The sequence below is a fragment of the Budorcas taxicolor genome, chromosome 1 (assembly GCF_023091745.1).
Source record: "Budorcas taxicolor isolate Tak-1 chromosome 1, Takin1.1, whole genome shotgun sequence".
Taxonomy (NCBI): domain Eukaryota; kingdom Metazoa; phylum Chordata; class Mammalia; order Artiodactyla; family Bovidae; genus Budorcas; species Budorcas taxicolor.
This window is the reverse complement of record NC_068910.1, coordinates 205,830,440-205,851,669: the sequence shown is the minus strand read 5'-3', so window position 1 is coordinate 205,851,669 and position 21,230 is coordinate 205,830,440. Positions and strand designations below refer to the sequence as shown.

The window sequence follows — 21,230 nt, the reverse complement described above, 5'->3', positions numbered from 1 at the left end:
CCTACAGGCCATATTTGGAGGGGCTGAGGGGGCCCAAGGGAGGAGGGCAAAACAGACATGGGTCCATATTTCCTGACACAAATGCTTTATTCATTAGAGCAGCTGATGTTTGTCATATGGGATTCAAGCAGCCCGTCCTGCAGAGGAGGGTCCTGGGGCCCCACCGTCCACCCTGTCAAGGGCTTTCTGAGATGCCTGCCAAGTTCAAATCCTCTCTGGGCAGCAGCTGCGTGTCCAACTTTGGGAGAGGGGAGGTCCTGGCTCCAGCAGAGGGGCTCCTGGAGCTTGTGAGAGAGACAGCAGCTTGTGGAGGGCGGGTGATTGGCCGGTCAGCAGCAGGGCTCCAGGGCTGAGGTGGGGATGCCACAGGCCAGGCGGGAGCATGCAGGCCGGCAGAGCAGGGACACAGAGGAGGCCGGGCGGCAGCAGCTTGGCTGGCAGGAGGAGGTGGGCACACAGCAGGCGGGGCGGCCCGCAGGGCGGCAGAGGAGGGACACGGAGGAGGCTGGGCGGCAGCAGCTGGGCTTGCAAGAGGAGGCGGGCATGCAGCAGGTGGGGCGGCACACAGGACGGGAGAGGAGGGACACGGAGGAGGAGGGTCTGCAGCAGGACGAGGGGGCTGAGCAGGGGGAGGCCTCACAGCACACGGGCCTGCAGCAGACAGGCCTGCAGCAGACGGGCCTGCAGCAGACAGGCTCACAGCAGGCTTGCTGGCAGGGGGAGGAGGTGCAGCAGGAGGGCTGGCAGCTGGACTGCTGGCAACATGAGGAGGTTGAGCAGGGGGAGGCCTCACAGCAGACAGGCCTGCAGCAGACAGGTGTGCAGCAGATGGGCCTGCAGCAGACGGGCCTGCAGCAGACGGGCCTGCAGCAGATGGGCTCACAGCAGGCCTGCTGGCAGGGGGAGGAGGTGCAGCAGGAGGGCTGGCAGCTAGACTGCTGGCAACATGAGGAGGTTGAGCAGGGGGAGGCCTCACAGCAGACAGGCCTGCAACAGACAGGTGTGCAGCAGACAGGTGTGCAGCAGACAGGCCTGCAGCAGACAGGTTCACAGCAGGCCTTCTGGCAGCGGGAGAAGGTGCAGCAGGAGGGCTGGCAGCTGGACTGCTGGCCACACGAGGCTGGGCAGGAGCTGTTGCAGGCTGGCTGGCAGCAGGGGCTGGACTCGCAGCTCACTGGGGCACAGAGGAGGGTCAGGCGGGGGGCCGGGGCGCAGCAGCTGGGAGCACAGCAGGGGGGCTCGCAGCAGCTCTCTGGACAGTCGTCCACCTGCCAGGAGGAGCCGGTGCAGGAGTCACAGGACCCGGGCAGGCAGACCCGGCTGCTGTAGCTCAGGTCACTGGAGCAGACAGACAGGGCGGAGGTGGCCATGGTGGAGGTGGTACGGCTGGAGGAGGTGTAAGTGTATGTGAGTGTGTGAGTGAAGTGCTGGGGATGTCTGCTTTTATACCTGCTCTGGGTATGCGCGTGGCCCTGGTTAGAGGCTCCCACGCTCTCCCTTCCTTGTTGCTGTGTGGACCTGACCCTCATTAGGGCTGCTGTGTTTTCTACAATTAGCTTTTACTCATTAAACATGTGAGTACGTTGCAAGAGTCTGTTTTCCCATCTGTTCTTTGTTTGGCTCCAGAAAACTTGTGGAGGATGCAAGACGCAAGTTTCTGCTGAATGACTGCCAGGGTTCTTAAGTCACGTTCACGGAGGGAGGGGCTGAGCGTGAGACAAGTGCCCAGCCACTGCAGCCGCTCCCCACTTCACGCCAGCCTCGACAGTGTGAGAATACATAGGGAAAGATGCCTAGCTTTACCGCAGCCCAAACTATACCTAAGAGCATTACTAAGAAGATAAGTTGTGAGCGAAATAGAAAACTTGATCAAAGAACACACACAACATATATCCACTGGGACCCGAGAGGTGTAAGCAAGAAACTCAGAGCTATAGACTGAATTACCACTCTTTCTGGATCAATCCATCCCTGATGTAACTTCAATCAGAACCCAAAAGAAATATTTTTGGCATATAAAGTGAAGATATTGAACTGCTAGTAAATATTTGCAATGTAAAATTTGAAAGTCTTTACAACTAAAGCAGGATATGATACAATAGAATCAAACACAAGCACACAGTTCATTCAAATTTCCAATCAACATTTGAAAAGCTACTGGATATCACTGATAATTAAAGTCTCTAAATTAAAACACAAATATCCCACCTGCAAGATCAGCCAAGATTTACAACACTGGGAATACCCAGTGCTGCACAGTCTGAGGTCCTCACTCTTCTTTAAATATTAGTTAACTTTTCGCTGAGCTGGGTCTTTGTTGCTGCATGTGGGCTTTGCCTGGTTGTGGCAAACGGGGCTTACTTTTTGTTGCAGTGGGCAGGCTGCTCTTGGCAATGGCTTATCTTATTGAGGAGCACTGGCTTTAGGACATATGGGCTTTGGTAGTTGTGGCACGTGGGCTAGTCCGAGACCAGGAATTAAATTTATGTTCTTTGCATTGGCAAGTGGATTGTTAACCACTGGATCACCAGGGAAGCTCCAGGGGCCTCCCTGTTAGAAATCCTTAACAGGTAAATTTTTTATTACATGTAACAAATAATATAAAATTAACCATTTTAAAGTGTTCGATTCAGAGACATTTAGTACAGTCACAACACTGTACAACTATGACCGCTATCTAGTCCCGGGACATTCCCAAAAGGAAATCTTGTAGTATTGGGTAGACCCTCCCCAGTCCCTGTCAAACACCGCTCTGCTTTCTGTCTCTATGGCTTTGGCTGTTCTGCTCATATCATGTAAAAGGAATCACACAACAGGTGGCCTTTTGTGTCTGACTCCAACTTGGCATACATGTGGCATACATGTGTGCTTCATCCTTTTTTATGATGGAATAACATTCCTCATAGAAATAGACAACATTTTATTTACTGTTAAGTCGATGAACATTTGGGCCATTTATACCTCTTGGTTAAAAAGATGTTTGCTCCTTGCAAGAGAAGCTATGACAAAGCTAGTGAAGTGAAGTCGCTCAGTCGTGTCCGACTCTTCGCCACCCCATGGACTGTAGCCCACCAGGCTCCTCCGTCCCTGGGATTTTCCAGGCCAGAGAGCTGGAGTGACAAACCTAGACAACATATTAAACAGCAGAGACTTCACTTTGCTCATAAAGGTCCGTATAGTCACGTATAGATACGAGAGTTGGGCCATAAAGAAGGCTGAGTGCCAGAGAATTAATGCTTTTGAAATATGGTGTTGGAGAAGACTCTTGAGAGTCTCTTGGGCTGAAAGGAGATCAAACTAGTCAATCCTAAAGGAAATCAACCCTGAATATACATTGGAAGGACTGAAGCTGAAGCTCTAATACTTGGGCCACCTGATATGAAGAGCTAACTCTTTGCAAAAGACCCTGATGCTAGGAAAGACTGAGGGCAGGAGGAGAAGGGGGCTACAGAGGATAAGATGGTTGGATGACATCATTGACTTAATGGACTTGAGTTTGAGCAGGCTCCAGGAGATGGTGATGGACACGGGAACCCTGGGGTGCTGCAGTCCGTGGGGTTGCAAAGAGTCAGACAGGACTGCGTGACTGAGCAACAACAATACAATTTTCTTAGTGTGAACAAGGTGTGATGAATATTTGTGTACAAGCTTTTGTTTGAATATCTCTTTTTATTACTAAGTCTTTTGGGTGTATACCTAGAAGTAGATTTGATGGCTTATATGGCAAACTTTTGAGGAAGTGCTAGACTATTTTCCATAGCAGCTGGGCCATTTTACATTTCTACTGGCAATGTACAAGGATCCCAATTTCTTTACATGCTCATTGAGACTTATTTTCTATTCATTTATTTGTTTGTTTTAAATTATAGCCACCCTGGTGGACGTGAAGTGGCATCTCCTTGTGTTTAACTTGCATTTCCCTAACGGCCAATGACATTGTCATTCCTTTCTTGTGCTTGTCTGTCTATTTCCTTTGGGACGATGTCTATGGTAGCACTTTGTCCATTTTGAATTAGGTTGTTTGTCTTGTTGTCCAGTTATAGGCGTTCTTTATGTACTCTGACTACTAGGCCCTTGATCAGAATTATTTTTTGCAAATATTGCCCCTCATCTTGTGGGTTGTCTTTTCCCTCTCTTGACAGTGTCCTTTGACTTTTAAAATGCTGATGAAATCTGATTTTTCTGCTTACCATGCACTGAATGCTGGGTTCGGCTGCTCCAGCAAACACAGCACATGTGTTGTAGCAGCTGCAATTGGTGTAGCAGCTACTCATTGGTGGGTTTGCAGTAGTTCTTTGTCATTTCCCAGGATCCAACTGGTTTTTGTAGACTAGTGAATGGAGATGTTATGGGGAACCACCCCCACATCCTTCAGGTCTTTAAAACAGCACTAATTTCTGCCTCTGCTCCCAGGTTGCAGTGCTGGTTTTGAAGCACTCTCCTGACCTGGGGCACAGGGGAAGAAGCAGTTTCAGAGGCTTATCGTTCTTAATATGAGAATTCCTTCCAAAGCTTGGAATGAATGTGGGGTTGTTTTAAACATCAGGGACTTCCATTCCAATTATACATCCAGAGACGTGAGAATGACCTCTGGGTTGGTCTGTGGGCCTGGTGGAACCTCTCTGAGCTGAATGTAGCCTGGACTTGAATAAAGACGTTCCTTTCCTCTGTGCTATGGACACAGAGCCCATAATGATGTTTCACGACTGAACTCTGAGCTCAGCCATCCTTGAAATGTTGGGGTTCTTCTCTTCCCTCGTGTTGTTGCATGGGTGAATGCTGGGGGTGGGGGAAAAACTGGGATAATTCTTACTACATAAACATGTCTTGGGGCTTCCCAGGTGGCTCAGTGGTAAAGAATCTGCCTGCCAATGCAGGAGATGCAGGTTCAACCCCTGGGTTGGGAAGATCCCGTAGAGGAGGAAATGGCAACCCACTCCAGTATTCTTGCTTGGAGAATCCCATGGACAGAGGAGTCTGGAGGGCTGTAGTCCATGGGGTTGCGCAGAGCTGGACACAACGAGTGACTGAGCATGCATGCATGCACCCTCCTCTTGACTGCAGGGTTCTTCCGAGGTGGGAGCACTTTCAAGAAAATTGGCAAACACTTCAAATCACCATCTTTTTTTGGGAAGCTAGTTTCCATCACTCATATACTCTTCAAAATCTGTAAAACAAAATAGCCACCCCCCAAACCAACCCCCTAAAATAGCAGAAATCTAAGATGGTTGAATGGGAAGGGGAGGGAGTCACCCCAATAGAAAGCTTGATCCCCCTCCCAGCTCCTAGATCCGAGCCGGATCTAACTGTTCCTCAGGCAGGAACACCTTGATCATGTCCAGAACACCTTGATCAACTTACCAGTAGTTTAACAGCCAGTTTGTGACATTCCTGAGTAGTTAATGCTTGACTCTTGCCACTTAGTACGAGTCAGCTCCAGATGGCTCCAGTGAGGTTGCTGGCAGTAATCTGACTGGCTGTATATCACTTTCCCCGTGGAAATCTGTGTTTTGAGAACCACCTTCAATAACTCCCTGCAAGATTCATGCACAGAGGTCTGGCTTGCCTCACAGTCCCCTCCACCTGTTTTTTTAATTCCCCTTATGGGTTAACAGTTTATTAAGTTTTGGCTTATCTTTCCATTATTTTTTTCAAATGTGACCAAAAATCTGTGTTTGTTTATTCTCCTTTCTTACAAAAAGGGTGGCCTTTTATATACCCTGGTCAGCACCTTGCTTTTCCCTTCATCCGCATATCCTGGAGCCCACTCGACAGCAGTGTACTGAGACCTTCTTCACTCCTTAGAGCCGCACCGCACTCATGTATGAATGCAGCGTAGTTAGTTGGTGGACACTTGTTTTTCTTCCTGTACTTTACTATTTTGAGTAACACTGCAGTGAACAGATTGTCACTGTTCAGTCGCTCAGTCGTGTCCTACTGTTTGCGACCCCATGGGCTGCTGCACGCCTGGCTTCCCTGTCCTTCTCTAGCTCCCGGAATTTGCTCAAATTCGTGTCTGTTGTGTCAATAATGCCATCCAGTCATCTCATCCTCTGTTTCCCCTTTCTCGTCCTGCCCTCAATCTTTCCCAGCATCAGGGTCTCATGTACTAATTTTGCCGGTATATCTTTGGGATCCAATTCTAGATTTTAATGCTTACTGTTTATCACTGGATGGGGGTGGTGGTGCTCAATATTGTCTGACTTTGTGACCCCATGGGCTGTAGCCCGCCAAGCTCCTCGGTCCATCGAATTTCACAGGCAAGAATACTGGAGTGGGTCGCCATTTCCTACTCCAGGGGATCTTCCCAACTCAAGGATTGAAGCCATGTCTCTTGTGCCTCCTGCATTGGCAGGCGGACTCTTTACTCCTCAGCTGCCTGATCAACATGAAATTTTAGTAGAGCCTATCAAGTTCTCCTCTGTATTGGGTTGTTCCATTTTTGCACTCCTGTAAGTAGCGTGTGAGAATGTCTATTTTATACAACTTCTCCAACTGCATGTGTCATCAAGCTTTTTGTCATTCTGATAGCTAAGAAATAGAATCTCTTGCGGTTTTCAAAATATTTACCTTTCTTTTAACATGACTTTGAGAATCCTTTTGTATGTTCAAACCCATTTGCATTTCATTTTCTGTGAGTTGATGTCATTATCTCCAGCCCACTTCAAATATTGATGTGTTGGTCTTTTTCCCCCCTGATTTTGGCAGCTCTTAAATATTAGCAAAATAGCACATTTTCTGTGGTACAAGTTCAGTTCAGTTCAGTCGCTCAGTCATGTCTGACTGTTTGCTACCCCATGGACTGCAGCACACCAGGCCTCCCTGTCTGTCACCAACTCCCGGAACTTACTCAAACTCATGTCCGTTAAGTTGCTGATGCCATCCAACCATCTCATCCTCTGTCGTCCCTTTCTCCTCCGGCCTTCAATCTTTCCTAGCATCAGGGTCTTTTCCAGTGAGTCAGTTCTTCACATCTGGTGGTCAAAGTATTGGAGTTTCACAAGTTACATGTATTTTTTCCCTAACATTAAATTTTTTTTTTTTTTTTGGCTACACGCAGGCTTCCTCTAGTTGTGGTGAGCAGAGGGCACTCTCTGGTTGTGATGCACGGGCTTCTCCTTGCTGTGGGTTCTCTTGTTGTGGAGCACAGGCTCTGGAGCATTCCGGCGTCAGTAGCTGCCGCACCTGGGCTCAGTGGTTTCAGCTTGTGGGTTCTAGGCTCTCAGGCTTCAGTAGTTGTGGTGCATGGGCTTAGCTGTTCTGAGGCATGTGGAATCTCCCCGGACCAGGGATTGAATCCATGTTCCTTGCATTGCAGGCAGATTCTTAACCACTGGACCACCAGGAAGTCCCCTAACTAGTTTTTTGTCTTATACTCTCCTTATGGTATTATTTTTTATCACTCTATCATCTATCTATCAATTATCTATCTATGTCTATTTTAATGTAGAACAAAGGGACACCTAAAGATAGTTGAAAAATTCAACAGCTCACTGATGGTTCTGTCCTTCTCATTTTAATTCAGGTTTCTTTACTGTGCAATCAAAGCCTTTTCTCAGCAGTAGCTTTAGCAAAAAAAAAAAAGGTGAAAAAAATAAGTAATTGCCCAGTGAATATCCATGCATGAAGTGCTTTATTTAGAGTCAGAGAGCCTGTTTCTAGCTTCCAGAAGTGTCACCTTAGAGACCATGGTCATCTTCGTCTGTACAAGGGGGTAATTAAGCCTGTTGGGCCGACACTACTGCACCTCTTGGGCTTGCTCAGAGCAGTCCTCACCTGCAGATCTCCTTGCAGGACTGCTTGGGGGAGCTACTCTGCCACACATCTTAGCCTGCAGTGCCTGGGGATTTGGTAGGTAGGTAGGTAGAATAGGGAAAAGGAGTCTAAAGTGGCGGTGGCTAAAAGACAAAGAAGGGAAAAGCCCACGAAAATAGAACAAAGGAAGGTCGGAGGCCCGGAGTGAGGACCTCAGGTAAAACAAACAGCACTCCTGGCTGGCCCAGTTTACACAGGACAGGCCCGGGGGAATAAACATATAAAAGAGGAGCCAAAGCTAGCTCTCTCTCTGTCTCCCGCGCTGGGGCGCTCTTAGCGTCTTTGGATTGATGTGCCCTCACACCTCAAAGATGGATTCTCCTGCTATCTTCTAAATAAAATAGAGCTGTAACACTGAGCTGTAACACTGATTTGTCTAAGAGCTATAACATGGTCCATTCGAGACCTGAGAGCTATAACACGGTCTATCCAAGACCTGAGAGCTGTGACACGCCGAGCGGGCTTTAATGTCCGTCACTCCAAATCTTTGTTGTGACAAGACAAAGAACCGAGGAACAGACACGCGCGTGACAGGCCCATCCAGACGGACAGGTGAGCACCCAGCTTCCTTCTCCAAGATGGGATGTGCACTCAGTGCCCCTGTGGGGTCGGGCTAGGACTTCACCTTCTTCCAGTCCCAGATCTGGTGGTCCCAGCCCTTTACCAGGCTCTCCTGGGAGCACTTCCTGAGTACATAATGCATGCTCCTGGGGAATCTGCCTCACCTTCAGGGCTGCAACACGATGTGTGTGAAGAGCTCCGTGCACAAGTGAGCATCCTCAGCATCATACCTGACTGGTATGATGGCTCTGACTGGCTCCCCTGCCTCCCACCCTGACCCCCTCCCCACACCTAAGCTCTGAGGATTTTCCATGATGCCACTTCCTGGAGTTTCCTTGAAGCTAGAGTCTCACTCTTTGGGGCCCAGATAACTTCATCTTCTTTTCAAATCCTTCCCTGATATGACTCAGCACTAGCTGGCATTTCTCCCCTCTGAATTCCCACATTACCTATGCCAAAACACATAATTCATGGTTCATAATTACTGTCTCATCTCAGTTTTTAAATTTATTTCAGGTATAAAAATCATAGCACATGTCAAGTCAAGATAAATAACTACTATACTTCCTTGACTAAATGTCAGACTTTTCTTCTTTCTTTATTTTTTAAATTATGAAAGTATGATAACACATTCACAGGAGCCTTGGAAAATACAAAACAAAGTTGCGTATAGTTTCACTACATATTACAATTATTTTTGTAAGTAGTTGAAGATTTTCGGTTGGAATTTCAATATCAAACCCTCAGAAATTAATAGAATGAATAGCCAGCAAAGTAGAAGGATATGATAGACCTGAAAAGCACCATGAACCAATTCAAAGTAATTAAGATTTAGATAATTTTCACACAACAGCAGGATACAAATTCTATTCAAGTTCTCATACACTATAAACGAAGAAACACTAGAACATATCCAGGGACATTAAACAAGGTGCAAAAATTTCGTGGTCTAATCATATTGGAATCATACAGAGTCTCTTCTCTCATCACTGTAGAATTATCTTAGAAATCAATATTAAAAGATATTTGAAACCAACCCACATATTTTCAAGTTCAAGGTGTCATTTACCAAGAGAGAGCCTTGACTTAGCTGTTGAAAGTCAAGGCCAGTTTTAACATCTCTGAAATGGGGAGATAGCTTCCAAATGATGGCATAGCAGAGTTTAGTTGGAAGCCACTATTTCTGCTTAGATTCCATAAAATAATGGAGTATCTTCTATGGAAGATCTTGAGAAAAGATGGCCTGTCTAAGATGTGTGTACGTGTGTTGTTTAGTACTTTGTCCCAGATGGACCTAATATGAACATCATCAAACAGCTTGCAACATGAATTCTCTGAAAACCTCCAGGTAAATGAAGATGCTTAAATTATTAGAGCATTACAGATCTCTTTTTGAGTTTCAAAAGCAAAAAAACAACAACAACAACAACAACAACAACAAAGAATGCCCTTCTCATCAAAGCTGAATGATGTCTTTATTTCAAATAGGAGAAGGATGGCTCAATTGAACAAGCATTGAGCACCTACTGTATGCGAGCACTATGCCTAAAGCCAGAGATACAGATTAACAGCCTGACCCTGACTTCCCTGGGGTGTGCAGCCTGGTTGGCTGACCTGGATTGGGGTCAGGAACATAGTTTCCGCTGTTGGAGAGACAGAAGCCCCAGACTCTTTCCTCTATCTCTGGCCCCCAGATGCTCTAACAGCAGTCAGGTTTGTCTGCAGAAGTAACAGAAACACAAATTCTATTGACGACAAGTACCAGGGGTGGATGAGACGGCCCCACTGCTGAATCTGGTATGCCAGGGTGGGGGTGGGGAGGGAAGGACAGAGCAGGGAACCGGCTGAAGGACATCTTCCTCCGAAGCCCAAGAGCCCTGCCTTACAGAACCCATGGGGTTTGAATTCCTCTGCGCTGCCAGCTGTCTGGGAAGCTGGGAGCAGCTCTTCCTGAAGGAGACAGTGGATGCTTCACCGCTTGCCCTGCGACCTGCATCCTGCTGTGCAGTCAGCTCACGGAATGCAGACAGGTTGGGTCTGGCCCATGGCTGTGTATTTGCAGAGCAAAGGCAACAGAGTCACTGACTTCTCAGGAGTCTCAAAGCTACGGTTTTTCCAATAGCCATGTACAGATGTGAAAGCTGAACCACAAAGAAGGCTGAACATCAAAGGACTGATGCTTTCGAACACTGGTGAGAATCTGTTGGAGTTCAAACCAGTCAATCCTAAAGGAAATCAACCCTGAATATTCATTGGAAGGGCTGATGCTGAAGCTGAAGCTCCAATACCTTGGCCACCTGGTGTGAAGAATCAACTCAGTGTGAAAGATCCTGATGCTGAGAAAGATTGAAAGCAGGAGGAGAAGGGGGTAACAGAGGATGAGATGGTTGGATGGCATCACTGACTTCATGGACAAGAGTTTGAGCAAACTCTGGGAGACAGTGAAGGACAGAGAAGCCTGGGATGCTGCAGTCCATCGGGTTGCAAAAGTCAGACGCGACTGAGCAACAGAACAAAACAGGAGGCTCACCTGGCACGGAGGGCCAAGGCTTCACAGCCTGCCCTCAGGGGCCCTGAGCCTTGCATCCGGCAGGGCATCCTTTCCCATGTGCAGGGTGGTACCTCAGCTGACCCAGCAGACTAATTCACATGGAATGTAAATATTTGGGTTCAGGATGCTGAGTTCATGCCAATGTCAGTGATACTTGGTGTGCAATCTTGTCAAACAGGAAGAAAACCAAAACACTTCTCTGATAAAAACAGTCCTATGTGGAAATAGGAAAGAAGAAAATAGGGAAAACCACTAGATCATTCAGTTCAGTTCAGTTTAGTCGCTCAGTCGTGTCTGACTCTTCGCGACCCCATGAATCGCAGCACTCCAGGCCTCCCTGTCCATCACCAACTCCCGGAGTTCACTCAGATTCACGTCCATCGAGTCAGTGATGCCATCCAGCCAGCTCATCCTCGGTCATCCCCTGCTCCTCCTGCCCCCAATCCCTCCCAGCATCAAAGTCTTTTCCAATGAGTCAACTCTTCACATGAGGTGGCCAAAGTATTGGAGTTTCAGCTTTAGCATCATTCCTTCCAAAGTAATCCCAGGATTGATCTCCTTCAGCATGGACTGGTTGGATCTCCTTGCAGTCCAAGGAACTCTCAAGAGTCTTCTCCAACACCACAGTTCAAAAGCATCAATTCTTTGGCGCTCAACTTTCTTCACAGTCCAACTCTCACATCCATACATGACTACTGGAAAAACCATAGCCTTGACTAGACTTACCTTAGTCGGCAAAGTAATGTCTCTGCTTTTGAACATGCTATCTAGGTTGGTCATAACTTTTCTTCCAAAGAGTAAGCGTCTTTTAATTTCACGGCTGCAGTCACCATCTGCAGTGATTTTGGAGCCGAAAAAATAAAGTCTGACACTGTTTCCATTGTTTCCCCATCTATTTCCCATGAAGTGATGGGACCGGATGCCATGATCTTCATTTTCTGAATGTTGAGCTTTAAGACAACTTTTTCACTCTCCTCTTTCACTTTCATCAAGAGGCTTTTTAGGGCCTCTTCACTTTCTGCCATAAAGGTGGTGGCATCTGCATATCAGAGGTTATTGATATTTCTCCTGGCAATCTTGATTCCAGCTTGTGTTTCTTTCAGTCCAGCGTTTCTCATGATGTACTATGCATACAAGTTAAATAAGCAGGGTGACAATATACAGCCTTGACGTACTCCTTTTCCTGTTTGGAACCAGTCTGTTGTTCCATGTCCAGTTCTAACTGTTGCTTCCTGACCTGCATACAGATTTCTCAAGAGGCAGGTCAGGTGGTCTGGTATTCTCATCTCTCTCAGAATGTACGACCTAAATCCAATCCCTTACAATTATACAATGGAAGTGACAAATAGATTCAAGGGATTGGATCTGATAGACAGAGTGCCTGAAGTACTAAGGACAGAGGTTCATGACATTGTACAGGAGGCAGGGATCAAGACCAACCCCAAGAAAAAGAAGTGCAAAAAGGAAAAATGTTTGTGTGAGGAGGCCTTACAAATAGCTGGGAAAAGAAAAGATGTGAAAGGCAAAGGAGAAAAGGAAAGATACACTCATTTGAATGCAGAGTTCCAAAGAATAAAAGGAGAGATAAGAAAGCCTTCCTCAGTGATCAATGCAAAGAAATAGAGGAAAACAACAGAATGGGAAAGACTAGAGATCTCATCAAGAAAATTAGAAAATATTCCAAGGGAATATTTCATGCAAAGATGGGCTCAATAAAGGACAGAAATGGTATGGACCTAACAGAAGCAGAAGATATTAAGAAGAGGTGGCAAGAATACACAGAAGAACTATACAAAAAAGGTCTTCATGACCCAGATAACCACGATGGTGTGATCACTCACCTAGAGCCAGACATCCTGGAATGTGAAGTCAAGTGGGCCTTAGGAAGCATCACCATGAATAAAGCTAGTGGAGGTGATAGAATTCCAGTTGAGCTATTTCAAATCCTCAAGTGCTGCACTCAATATGCCAGCAAATCTGGAAAACTCAGCAGTGGCCACAGGACTGGAAAAGGTCAGTTTTCATGCCAATCCCAAAAACGGCCATGTCAAAGAATGTTCAAACTACTGCAGAATTGTACTCATTTCACATGCTAGCAAAATAATGCTCAAAATTCTCCAAGCCAGTCTTCAACAGTATGTGAACCATGAAGTTCCAGATGTTTAAGCTGGATTTAGAAAAGTCAGAAGAACAAGAGATCAAATTGCCAACATCCATTGGATCATCAAAAAAGCAAGAGAGTTCCAGAAAAACATCTACTTCTGCTTTATTGACTATGCCAAAGCCTTTGACTGTGTGGGTCAGAATAAACTGGGAAATTTTGAAAGAGATGGGAATACCAGACCACCTGACCTGCCTGAGGAATCTGTATGCAGGTCAGGAAGCAACAGTTAGAACCGGACATGGAACAATGGACTAGTTACAATTCGGGAAAGGAATACTTCAAGGATATATATTGTCATCCTGCTTATTTAACGTATTTGCAGAGTACGTCATGCAAAATGCTGGGCTGGATGAAGCACAAGCTGGAATAAAGATTGCCAGGAGAAATATCAATAACCTCAGATATGCAGATGACACCACCCTTATGGCAGAAACCGAAGAAGAACTAAAGAGCCTTTTGATGAAAGTGAAAGAGGACAGTGAAAAAGTTAGCTTAAAACCCGACATTCAGAAAACTAAGATCATAGCATCTGGTCCTATCACTTCATGGCAAACAGATGGGGAAACAATGGAAACAGTGAGATACTTTATTTTTTCGGCTCCAAAATCACTGCAGATGGTAACTGAAGCCATGAAATTAAAAGATGCTTGCTCTTTAGAAGAAAAGCTATGACAAACCTAGACATATTAAAAAGCAGAGACATTACTTTGCCAACAAAATCCATCTAGTCAAAGCTGTGGTTTTTCCAGTAGTCATGTATGGATGTGAGAGTTGGACTATAAAGAAAGCTGAGTGCTAAAGAATTGATGCTTTTGAACTGTGGTGTTGGAGAAGACTCCTGAGAGTCCCTTGGACTGCAAGGAGATCCAACCACTCCATTCTAAAGGAGATCAGTCCTGGGTGTTCATTGGAAGGACTGATGCTGAAGCTGAAGCTCCAATACTTTGGCCACCTGATGTGAAGGGCCAACTCATTGGAAAAGACCCTAATGCTGGGAAAGATTAAAGGCAGGGGGAGAAGCGGACGACAGAAGATGAGACAGTTGGATGGCATCACCAAGTCGATGGACGTGAGCTTGAGTAAGCTCCAGGAGTTGGTGATGGACAGGGAAGCCTGGTGTGCTATAGTCCATGGGGTTGCAAAGAATCAGACACAACTGTTTGACTGAATTGAACTGAACTGATGTGGAAATACCTCCCAACCTATACCTCCAACAATACATGGTTATCTTACCAGTGTCAGAAAAGGTTTTCCAATAAAATCTCTCTTTACCCTTTCCATCTCCTCTTACTGGCAATCTTGCCAGTCTTGGCCAGACACAGAGAAGGACAGGTTAGAAAGGAACTTAATTTATGCTAAAAAAAAAAAAAAGAAAAGAAAATCAATCGAAAGACAAAAACTGAGGTTCCCAAGAAACAGAGTTTTTGCCTTAGTATTGTCCGACTCATTAGCAGACCCCATGGGACTCCGTTACCACCCCAGGGTGTACAGTCACTGTGCAGGACTCTGGGACACCAGAACCTGGCCACACAGCTTCAGCCATGGACACTTGCCCAGGAAGCCTGTATGTGCTTGCCCCCTGTGTCTTTATGAGCAACAGTACACTTGTGACTGGCCAAAATGCCCTCCTGACTTCAGTCCAGATCTATTCTGATCATATCACAAAGCCTCCCCTATAAACTCAGGTACATCCTAGGCACATTTAGCTACAAATAACAGATCCTCCAACTAATCCAGGTTTAATAATGTGTGTGTCTCACATTATAAGAAATCACATGGTAGGCCCCATATTTAGGCAAGCAGCTCAACAACGCCAGCAGGAACTCTAGTTCTTCCGTCTCTCTGCTCTACCACCATTAATATTGTCTTTCATCCCCAGATCATTGCTTCATGATAGCAAGACAGCTGCAGCAGCTCCAGACATTGCTTCTGTAGTTCAAGGAAGAGGAAAGAACAGGAGAAGGGAGGGTAGTCCCTGAGTCAGAGAAGGAAATGCTTTCCCAGAAGCACCAGCAGATTTCTGTCTATGCTTTGTTTGCCGGAAGTGTCACGTGGCCACCTGTAGCTTCAAGTGAGTCTGAAGAGGTCAATACTTTCAGCTGGTCACGTTACCTGCCTGGGCATGATTGGGATCCTGTTGGTTGGGATGTGGGGAAATGGATATTGGGCTGGCAATAAACAGTGCCTGCCCAGTGGCTAAGTGAGGAGACCGGAATTTCCACCCAGTGGGGAGGTCTGTGCAATGAGAAGTAGTAAATTTTTTGTGAGGAGGGCTGCACACACCACTGGGCCCTGTATGCTTTGTGTTTTGAAAATTTATAGGTCTTACTTCTAAAACTCTCTCATTCTTCAAGGACTGTTCAGAGGAGTTTAGTCTAAAAGAATTAACATGGGGCATCCCTGGTGGTCCAGTGGTTAAGATTCTGAGCTTCCAAAGCAGGGGTCCAGGTTTGATCCCTGGTCAGGCAAAAGGAAAAAGGGGCGGGAGAGGATAAGATGGTCAGATAGCATCAACGACTCAATGGACATAGTCTGAGCAAACTCCAAGAGATAGAGAAGCCTGGCATCCTCAGTCCATGGGGTCACAAAGAGTCGGACCTGACTGAGCAACTCAACACACAGGGAATTCAGATTCCACATGCTGCGTGGTCCAAAAAAATAAAGAACTGATGTCAGATGCTGGCGTATTTGGCAAAATGCGATTCTGTCCAGGATGACTGGAGAATTCCCCACACTGGGAACTGAGAGATAGGTGCAGGAGACTCTGAGCAAAAGGCAGAGGTGGGCTGTCTGCAGCGTGGCAGCTTCCCTGGATGCAGATGAGGGTCTCCGGGCTGGATAGGGGTCCCCCAGGACCCCCACCCCGACTCCCAGGTCCCAGTGCTTGACCCTGCTGTGTGCTGCTTTCAATCCAGGCACTCTGGCTTTGACCACAGTGGGGCGACCTCACCCCTCACCGTGACCTCATTCTGGATACAGTCTCCCTGACCTACTTTTATCCCTGAAGTGTAAACTGGAATTCCAGTTGTTGAAAACTTACGACAAAAAGAGGCAACTCTTGACACCACCCTGGGGACTCGCATCAGCCATGGATGGCTGTGACATGGCCCGCCCTGCATGCTGGAGGAAACTGGAGCTCTCACTGATCCTGGCCACCCCGTGAGTCCCCAGGCCACACTGTCACATGCTCCCCTAGACAGGACCCACCTGTGGCAAGGGTCCCCCCAGGGCTGTGGTCTGCAGGTGTGTGGTCATTGACCAGAGTGAGGCTATGCCTCGACCTCAGTCTCTGGAGGCAGCGGGGAAGCCGAGGTGTTGATAAACTGAGTCACACAACCCAGAATGGGAGATGAGTGATGGGATAAAGCACCCCGGAAGGATACACAGTTCATCCGTGTCTGCCTCAGATGAGCCCGGGTCCTCTGAGGGGTGGGAGCTGGGAAGGGCCTGCTGATGACTTGGCAGCATCTTCCCGTGTTGCTCCCAGATCCACCCATCTGAATGCGTGTGTTGCCGTCTCCTGCCTAGGTCAGCTTGTGCCTCCCCAGGTGGTGAGCAACCCTGAGACCAGGTACCCGTCCCTCCTGCCTCAGGCCTAACCTGCCCCGGGTTCCTGCTCTGGGGGCCAGCTCAAAGCCTCACTGCCCTGCCTCCAGCTCCCTGGCCTCAGGCTTCTTGGACCCTCCATCCATTATGAGGGTCTGGGTTCCAAACCCAAGACTGGCCCATGCCTGGGAATGAGGGACCCCCATGGGGAGAGCTGGGAAAGCACCTCTGAGGCAGAAGAACTTGAGGTCACATGGAAATGCTGCTTTCAGCTGAAGAATCCGTTGTCACTGGGTGGACACTGGGTCTCTGCATCCTCACAGGCAGAAGGGTGGCCCTCTGGGGAGAGGGGCCTGGGGTCCGACCACAACCCTGCTCCCTCTTTTTCCTGTCTTTGCTCCCTTCTCCAGCTCTGATTGTATCTTCAAATGCTATTGGACGTCTACAAACCCCTGAGCAAGATAAGTCAGTAATAAACAGAGGCAGTCCTGGGTTTGGGGAAGGCCCCTGGCACGTCCCCTGCTTGGGGAAGCCAGGCATGTCACCACAGTGCCAGGCCAAGTGGGTCAAAGGCAGGCACCTCGCAGATCTCTTCCCTGCCCAGAAAGTACACACAGGCTGCTGGCCCTCCTGTAACCTGCCCAGCACGGCTCTATGTTTGGGTGGTTTGGGGATGTGTTCTGGTTCTCCAGTGGAGCTTCCTCAGGTCACCATTATAAGTGCAGACAGACAGAGACGCAGGGATACAGAGACAGAGATAGAGACATTTGGAGTGTTCTCCTGATGGACCAGGAGGCCCTGCTCCAGCCTCGTTCATCGCCCACTTTGGGGCTGCCCCAGCTCCGGTCCATCCTGCCTAGCATCGCTGTAGACTCAAGGGCAGTTTCCTGATGCTTCCAGCGCCCAAGGACAGTGACTCGGCAGAGGGGGATGAGGGATGCTCCCTGACTCCCGGTGGGTGCACAGTTGTGCCGCGCGTGGAGAAAGCACTCGCCCTCCCTGCTCGCAGGGTGTGGAGGAAGTGGTCCTGGGGTGCTATCCTGGCGGCAACTCCCCTGACTCAACCACGAGGCAGAGCTCACTTGCACCACTGGCCCCATCATTCTGTCCTTCCCAGGTGTGCTGTGTCTGGTTGCACCTGGGTGACTCACTGGGCAGGAACTCTGAAGGAAGGGAGGGAACTGGGTCATCCTCAGTGTGGCGGGAAGGCAGGAGGGCTGTCAGGAGCCCACTGCACAGATAAAGAAACAGGCCAGCCTCCTTCCTGCCTGTCCTCTGACCTGTCCACAGAAGCCTCCTCTCTGCCCTTCTCACGTCTGCTGCCCTCCACCTGGAACCGAAGGAGGATGCCCCAGACTCCTCGTCCCCTTCCACATCCTCCCACGTGGCCTCTATCAATTATCCCCTTCAAGGCTGGCATCTGTCTCCAAAGCCTGGGAACTGCCCGACAGCGTGTGGGTCTACTGTAAGAGAACCCAGAGACCCGAGCACCTTTGGGGGCAAACCCAGGGGGCCCTGAGCTATTGGAGTGGATTTCCCAGGTGGGAGAAGCCCACGGACAAAGGGGCCTGGCAGACTACAGTACATGGGGTCGCAGAGTCGGACAGACTGAGTGACTAAGCATAACACCACCCCGACGCAAGAAAGGAAACTTAACCCCCATCCCCCTCTCCTGGGGTTTCATAACTGAGTTTGGTGGGTTTTGTGGGCAGAATCGTGCTGACATGGAAAGCCAAGACCCAGCATGTTATCTGGAATCTTGTCCTCAGGAAAAAGCAGAGTGGCTGGCAGTCACTCCAGACCCCACCCCAACTGCTTCCACTTCTCCTGCCCCTGAAGGGACCCTTTGTGAACAGATATGATGAACGTAACACTGGCCTCCGTTCATTGATTTTGCAAACCACATGGCAGGCCTCGTTCCTAGACAAGAAGGTGGCCAAGAACTTGGAGCCCAAAGGGGACCTCAGGAGAGCAGATGTGTTTTCAGTCAGTCCAGTCGCTCGGTTGTGTCCGACTCTTTGCGACCCCATGGACTGCAGCATGCCAGGCTTCCCTGTCCATCACCAACTCCCAGAGTTTGCTCAGACTCACGTCCATCAAGTCGGTGATGCCATCCTCTGTCGTCCCCTTGTCCTCCTGCCCTCAGTCTTTCCCAGAATCAGGGTCTTTTCTAATGAGTCAGTTCTTCACATCAGGTGGCCAAAATATTGGAGCTTCAGCTTCAGCATCAGTCCTTCCAATGAATATTCAGGACAGATTTCCTTTAGGGTGGACTGGTTGGATCTCCTTGCAGTCCAAGGGACTCTTAAGAGTCTTCTTCAGCACCACAGTTCAAAAGTATTAATTCTCTGGGGCTCAGCTTTTTTTGTGGTCCAACTCTCACATCCATACATGACTACTGGAAGACAGACCTTTAATATCTCTGCTTTTTAATATGCTGTCTAGGTTGGTCATAGCTTCTAAGGAGCAAGCGTCTTTTAATTTAATTAATAGGTGTCTTAGCACTCAAAAAAAAAGAATTAGTGACTTTACCATGAGGAGTGAACAGATTTTTGGGGTTTTGAGGACCACGGTAACATAAGCGATTAAAACGTATATGCTGTAGACATTTTATCTGAAGGAAAAGAGATTGCAATCAGTACTGTTACCAGTTCCGTCAGTAGATGTAGACGACTTGGAGGAACGGCAGGGCTCTGCACCTCATGCTCGACTCCTGTAAGGGGAATTAGGGTGGCACAGGTTCCTGTGCTGCTTGGCTGGCTCTGAGCTCATTTTCTTGGCTGGCTCTGGGCGAGGTGAACGCAGGGGAGGTGGTCACTAGGAAACACGTGGACTTCTCCCTGGTGACTGGGGGTTTCTGTGTCTGCTGAAAACTCTGTATCCACAGCTGGGGCCAGTATCTCTCCTGGGGCCCCGGTCTGCTCCTGGGCATCAAGGCAGATCCCCCGTGTCCAGAATGGGGCTCCAGGCCCCCTGAAACGCCTTCCTCTTCCCTGTCATTGTAGTGAATGAGGCGCCACCTGCTCCAGTGAAACCTCAGCACCATCCTTGACTCCTGTGTCTCTCACTTCTGCAACCCAGCAACCATCAGATGCCCATGTTGCTCCCTCCAGACCTCAGATCCTTCCCCTTCTCTCCGTTCATCCTGCTCCAGCCCTGATCCAAGTCATCACCTCTTCTTCCCCAGACTATCGTGATGAACTTTTTACAATTCTTTTTATTAATTAAAAATATTTTATTGAAATATAGTTGATTTACAATGTTGCGTTTATTTCTTCTGTATAGCAAAGTGACGGTTACACATACAGACAGACAGACAGAATATTGAATATAGTTCCCTGTGCTATATAGCAGGACCTTGTTGTTTGTCCATCTAACATATAATAGTTAGAAGCTGCTAATGACAAACTCCCATTCCTTCCCTCTGCCTCCCTCCTCTCCACTGGTAATCACAAATCTTTTCTCTATCTGATGAACTTTTAGTTTCCTTCCCTACACTGACCTTGACCCTTTCTATACAGTTTCTCCGCCACCGTGATCAAACTCTTACAAAACACCCACTGCTTCATCCTTGTGTGGCATCCAGGGGCTTTAGGATAATGTGAAGTTTCCAGATTGGAACCTTCCTGCTCCTCTTGCACAGCTCACCTTTGTAAGGTGTGGTATTCAGACAACGCCAGCCGGGTGACTAAAACTGAAAAGAAAAGAAGGAAAATCCTTTATTTAATCCTTTATGAATTCTCTATACACAGCATGACTGATTCCACATCATGTGGAAAGACTGATTTAAATCCCCCTCCTATCTCTCAGTAGCTACCCAAAGTCTCCTGCCCGACACTCCCCCTACCTCCCACCAACCCTGCCACCCCTCGCCCAGTCTCACCCCTGCTCCAGCTATGAGCACCACTGCTTTTCTCTAAGCCCTTCCCCACAGCCACCATGCCATGGAGTCCAGAAGCTGAGCAAAGAGCAGGTGGTTAGCCAGAGTTGTTGGGAAAGAGTCTTATTGATCACATTCTGCATCTTCTCCTGGGGGTCTGCTGTCTCCATCCTCACTGCCTTCTTGTTTGTTTAGACTTGCTTTGTCTCAAGCACCAAAGACCCATAAACTTAATGGGAATCTTGCAATCTTGTTCTAGTTTCTCCATCTCTCCAGGGCCCCAGAATTTCTAGATTTTAAAATAAAATCCCGTGGAATCATGGCCTCTCTTATAGCTTTGTCTGACCACGCAGCTGCTAAATGGATTCTCCAGAAGTCACAGACACAGCCTCCCCCTGAAATGTCAACTCACAGCTTCAGGGCTGTTGATGCAGCTGAGCACCCTCCCGCTAGGGGACAGGACTCTTTGGGGAGGATGGAACTGGTTAGAAAGTTGAGGAGCCAGCCTGCAACCCATGCCTCCATTTGCACTTTGACCCTGAGCCCACAAATTTTAGCATGCCCTTCTCAGGCAATTCATGATAGGACCAAGACTTGAATGTAAATCCGACCATACACATACAGATTTTTCTAATTACATATGCTACACCATGCATTTGGAGAAATGGAGTGTGTAAACTTGGGGGAAAAATACATGTAAGGGAAATATTCAC

At 47.9% G+C, this 21,230-nt stretch overlaps 1 protein-coding gene across 1 annotated transcript; it reads right to left on the bottom strand.

The window, feature by feature from the left end:
• Positions 1-329: 329 nt before the first annotated feature.
• On the bottom strand, positions 330-1,370 carry LOC128057048 (keratin-associated protein 10-8-like). Its single transcript, XM_052649850.1, has 3 exons — positions 1,317-1,370; positions 988-1,268; positions 330-681 (listed from the first exon to the last, which is right to left on the bottom strand). The coding sequence occupies exons 1-3, from the start codon at positions 1,368-1,370 to the stop codon at positions 330-332; spliced, it is 687 nt and encodes a 228-aa protein (XP_052505810.1).
• Between the last annotated feature and the right edge of the window lie 19,860 nt (positions 1,371-21,230).

Excerpts from the sequence above, each read along its gene's own strand:
- LOC128057048 (XM_052649850.1), bottom strand. The coding sequence starts at position 1,370 with ATGGCCACCTCCGCCCTGTCTGTCTGCTCCAGTGACCTGAGCTACAGC. Across the intron at positions 1,269-1,316 it reads ACCTGAGCTACAGCAGCCGG|GTGGACGACTGTCCAGAGAG; the intron begins GTCTGCCTGCCC and ends TCCTCCTGGCAG. Across the intron at positions 682-987 it reads TGCACACCTGTCTGTTGCAG|GCCCGTCTGCTGCAGGCCTG; the intron begins GCCTGTCTGCTG and ends TGTCTGCTGCAG.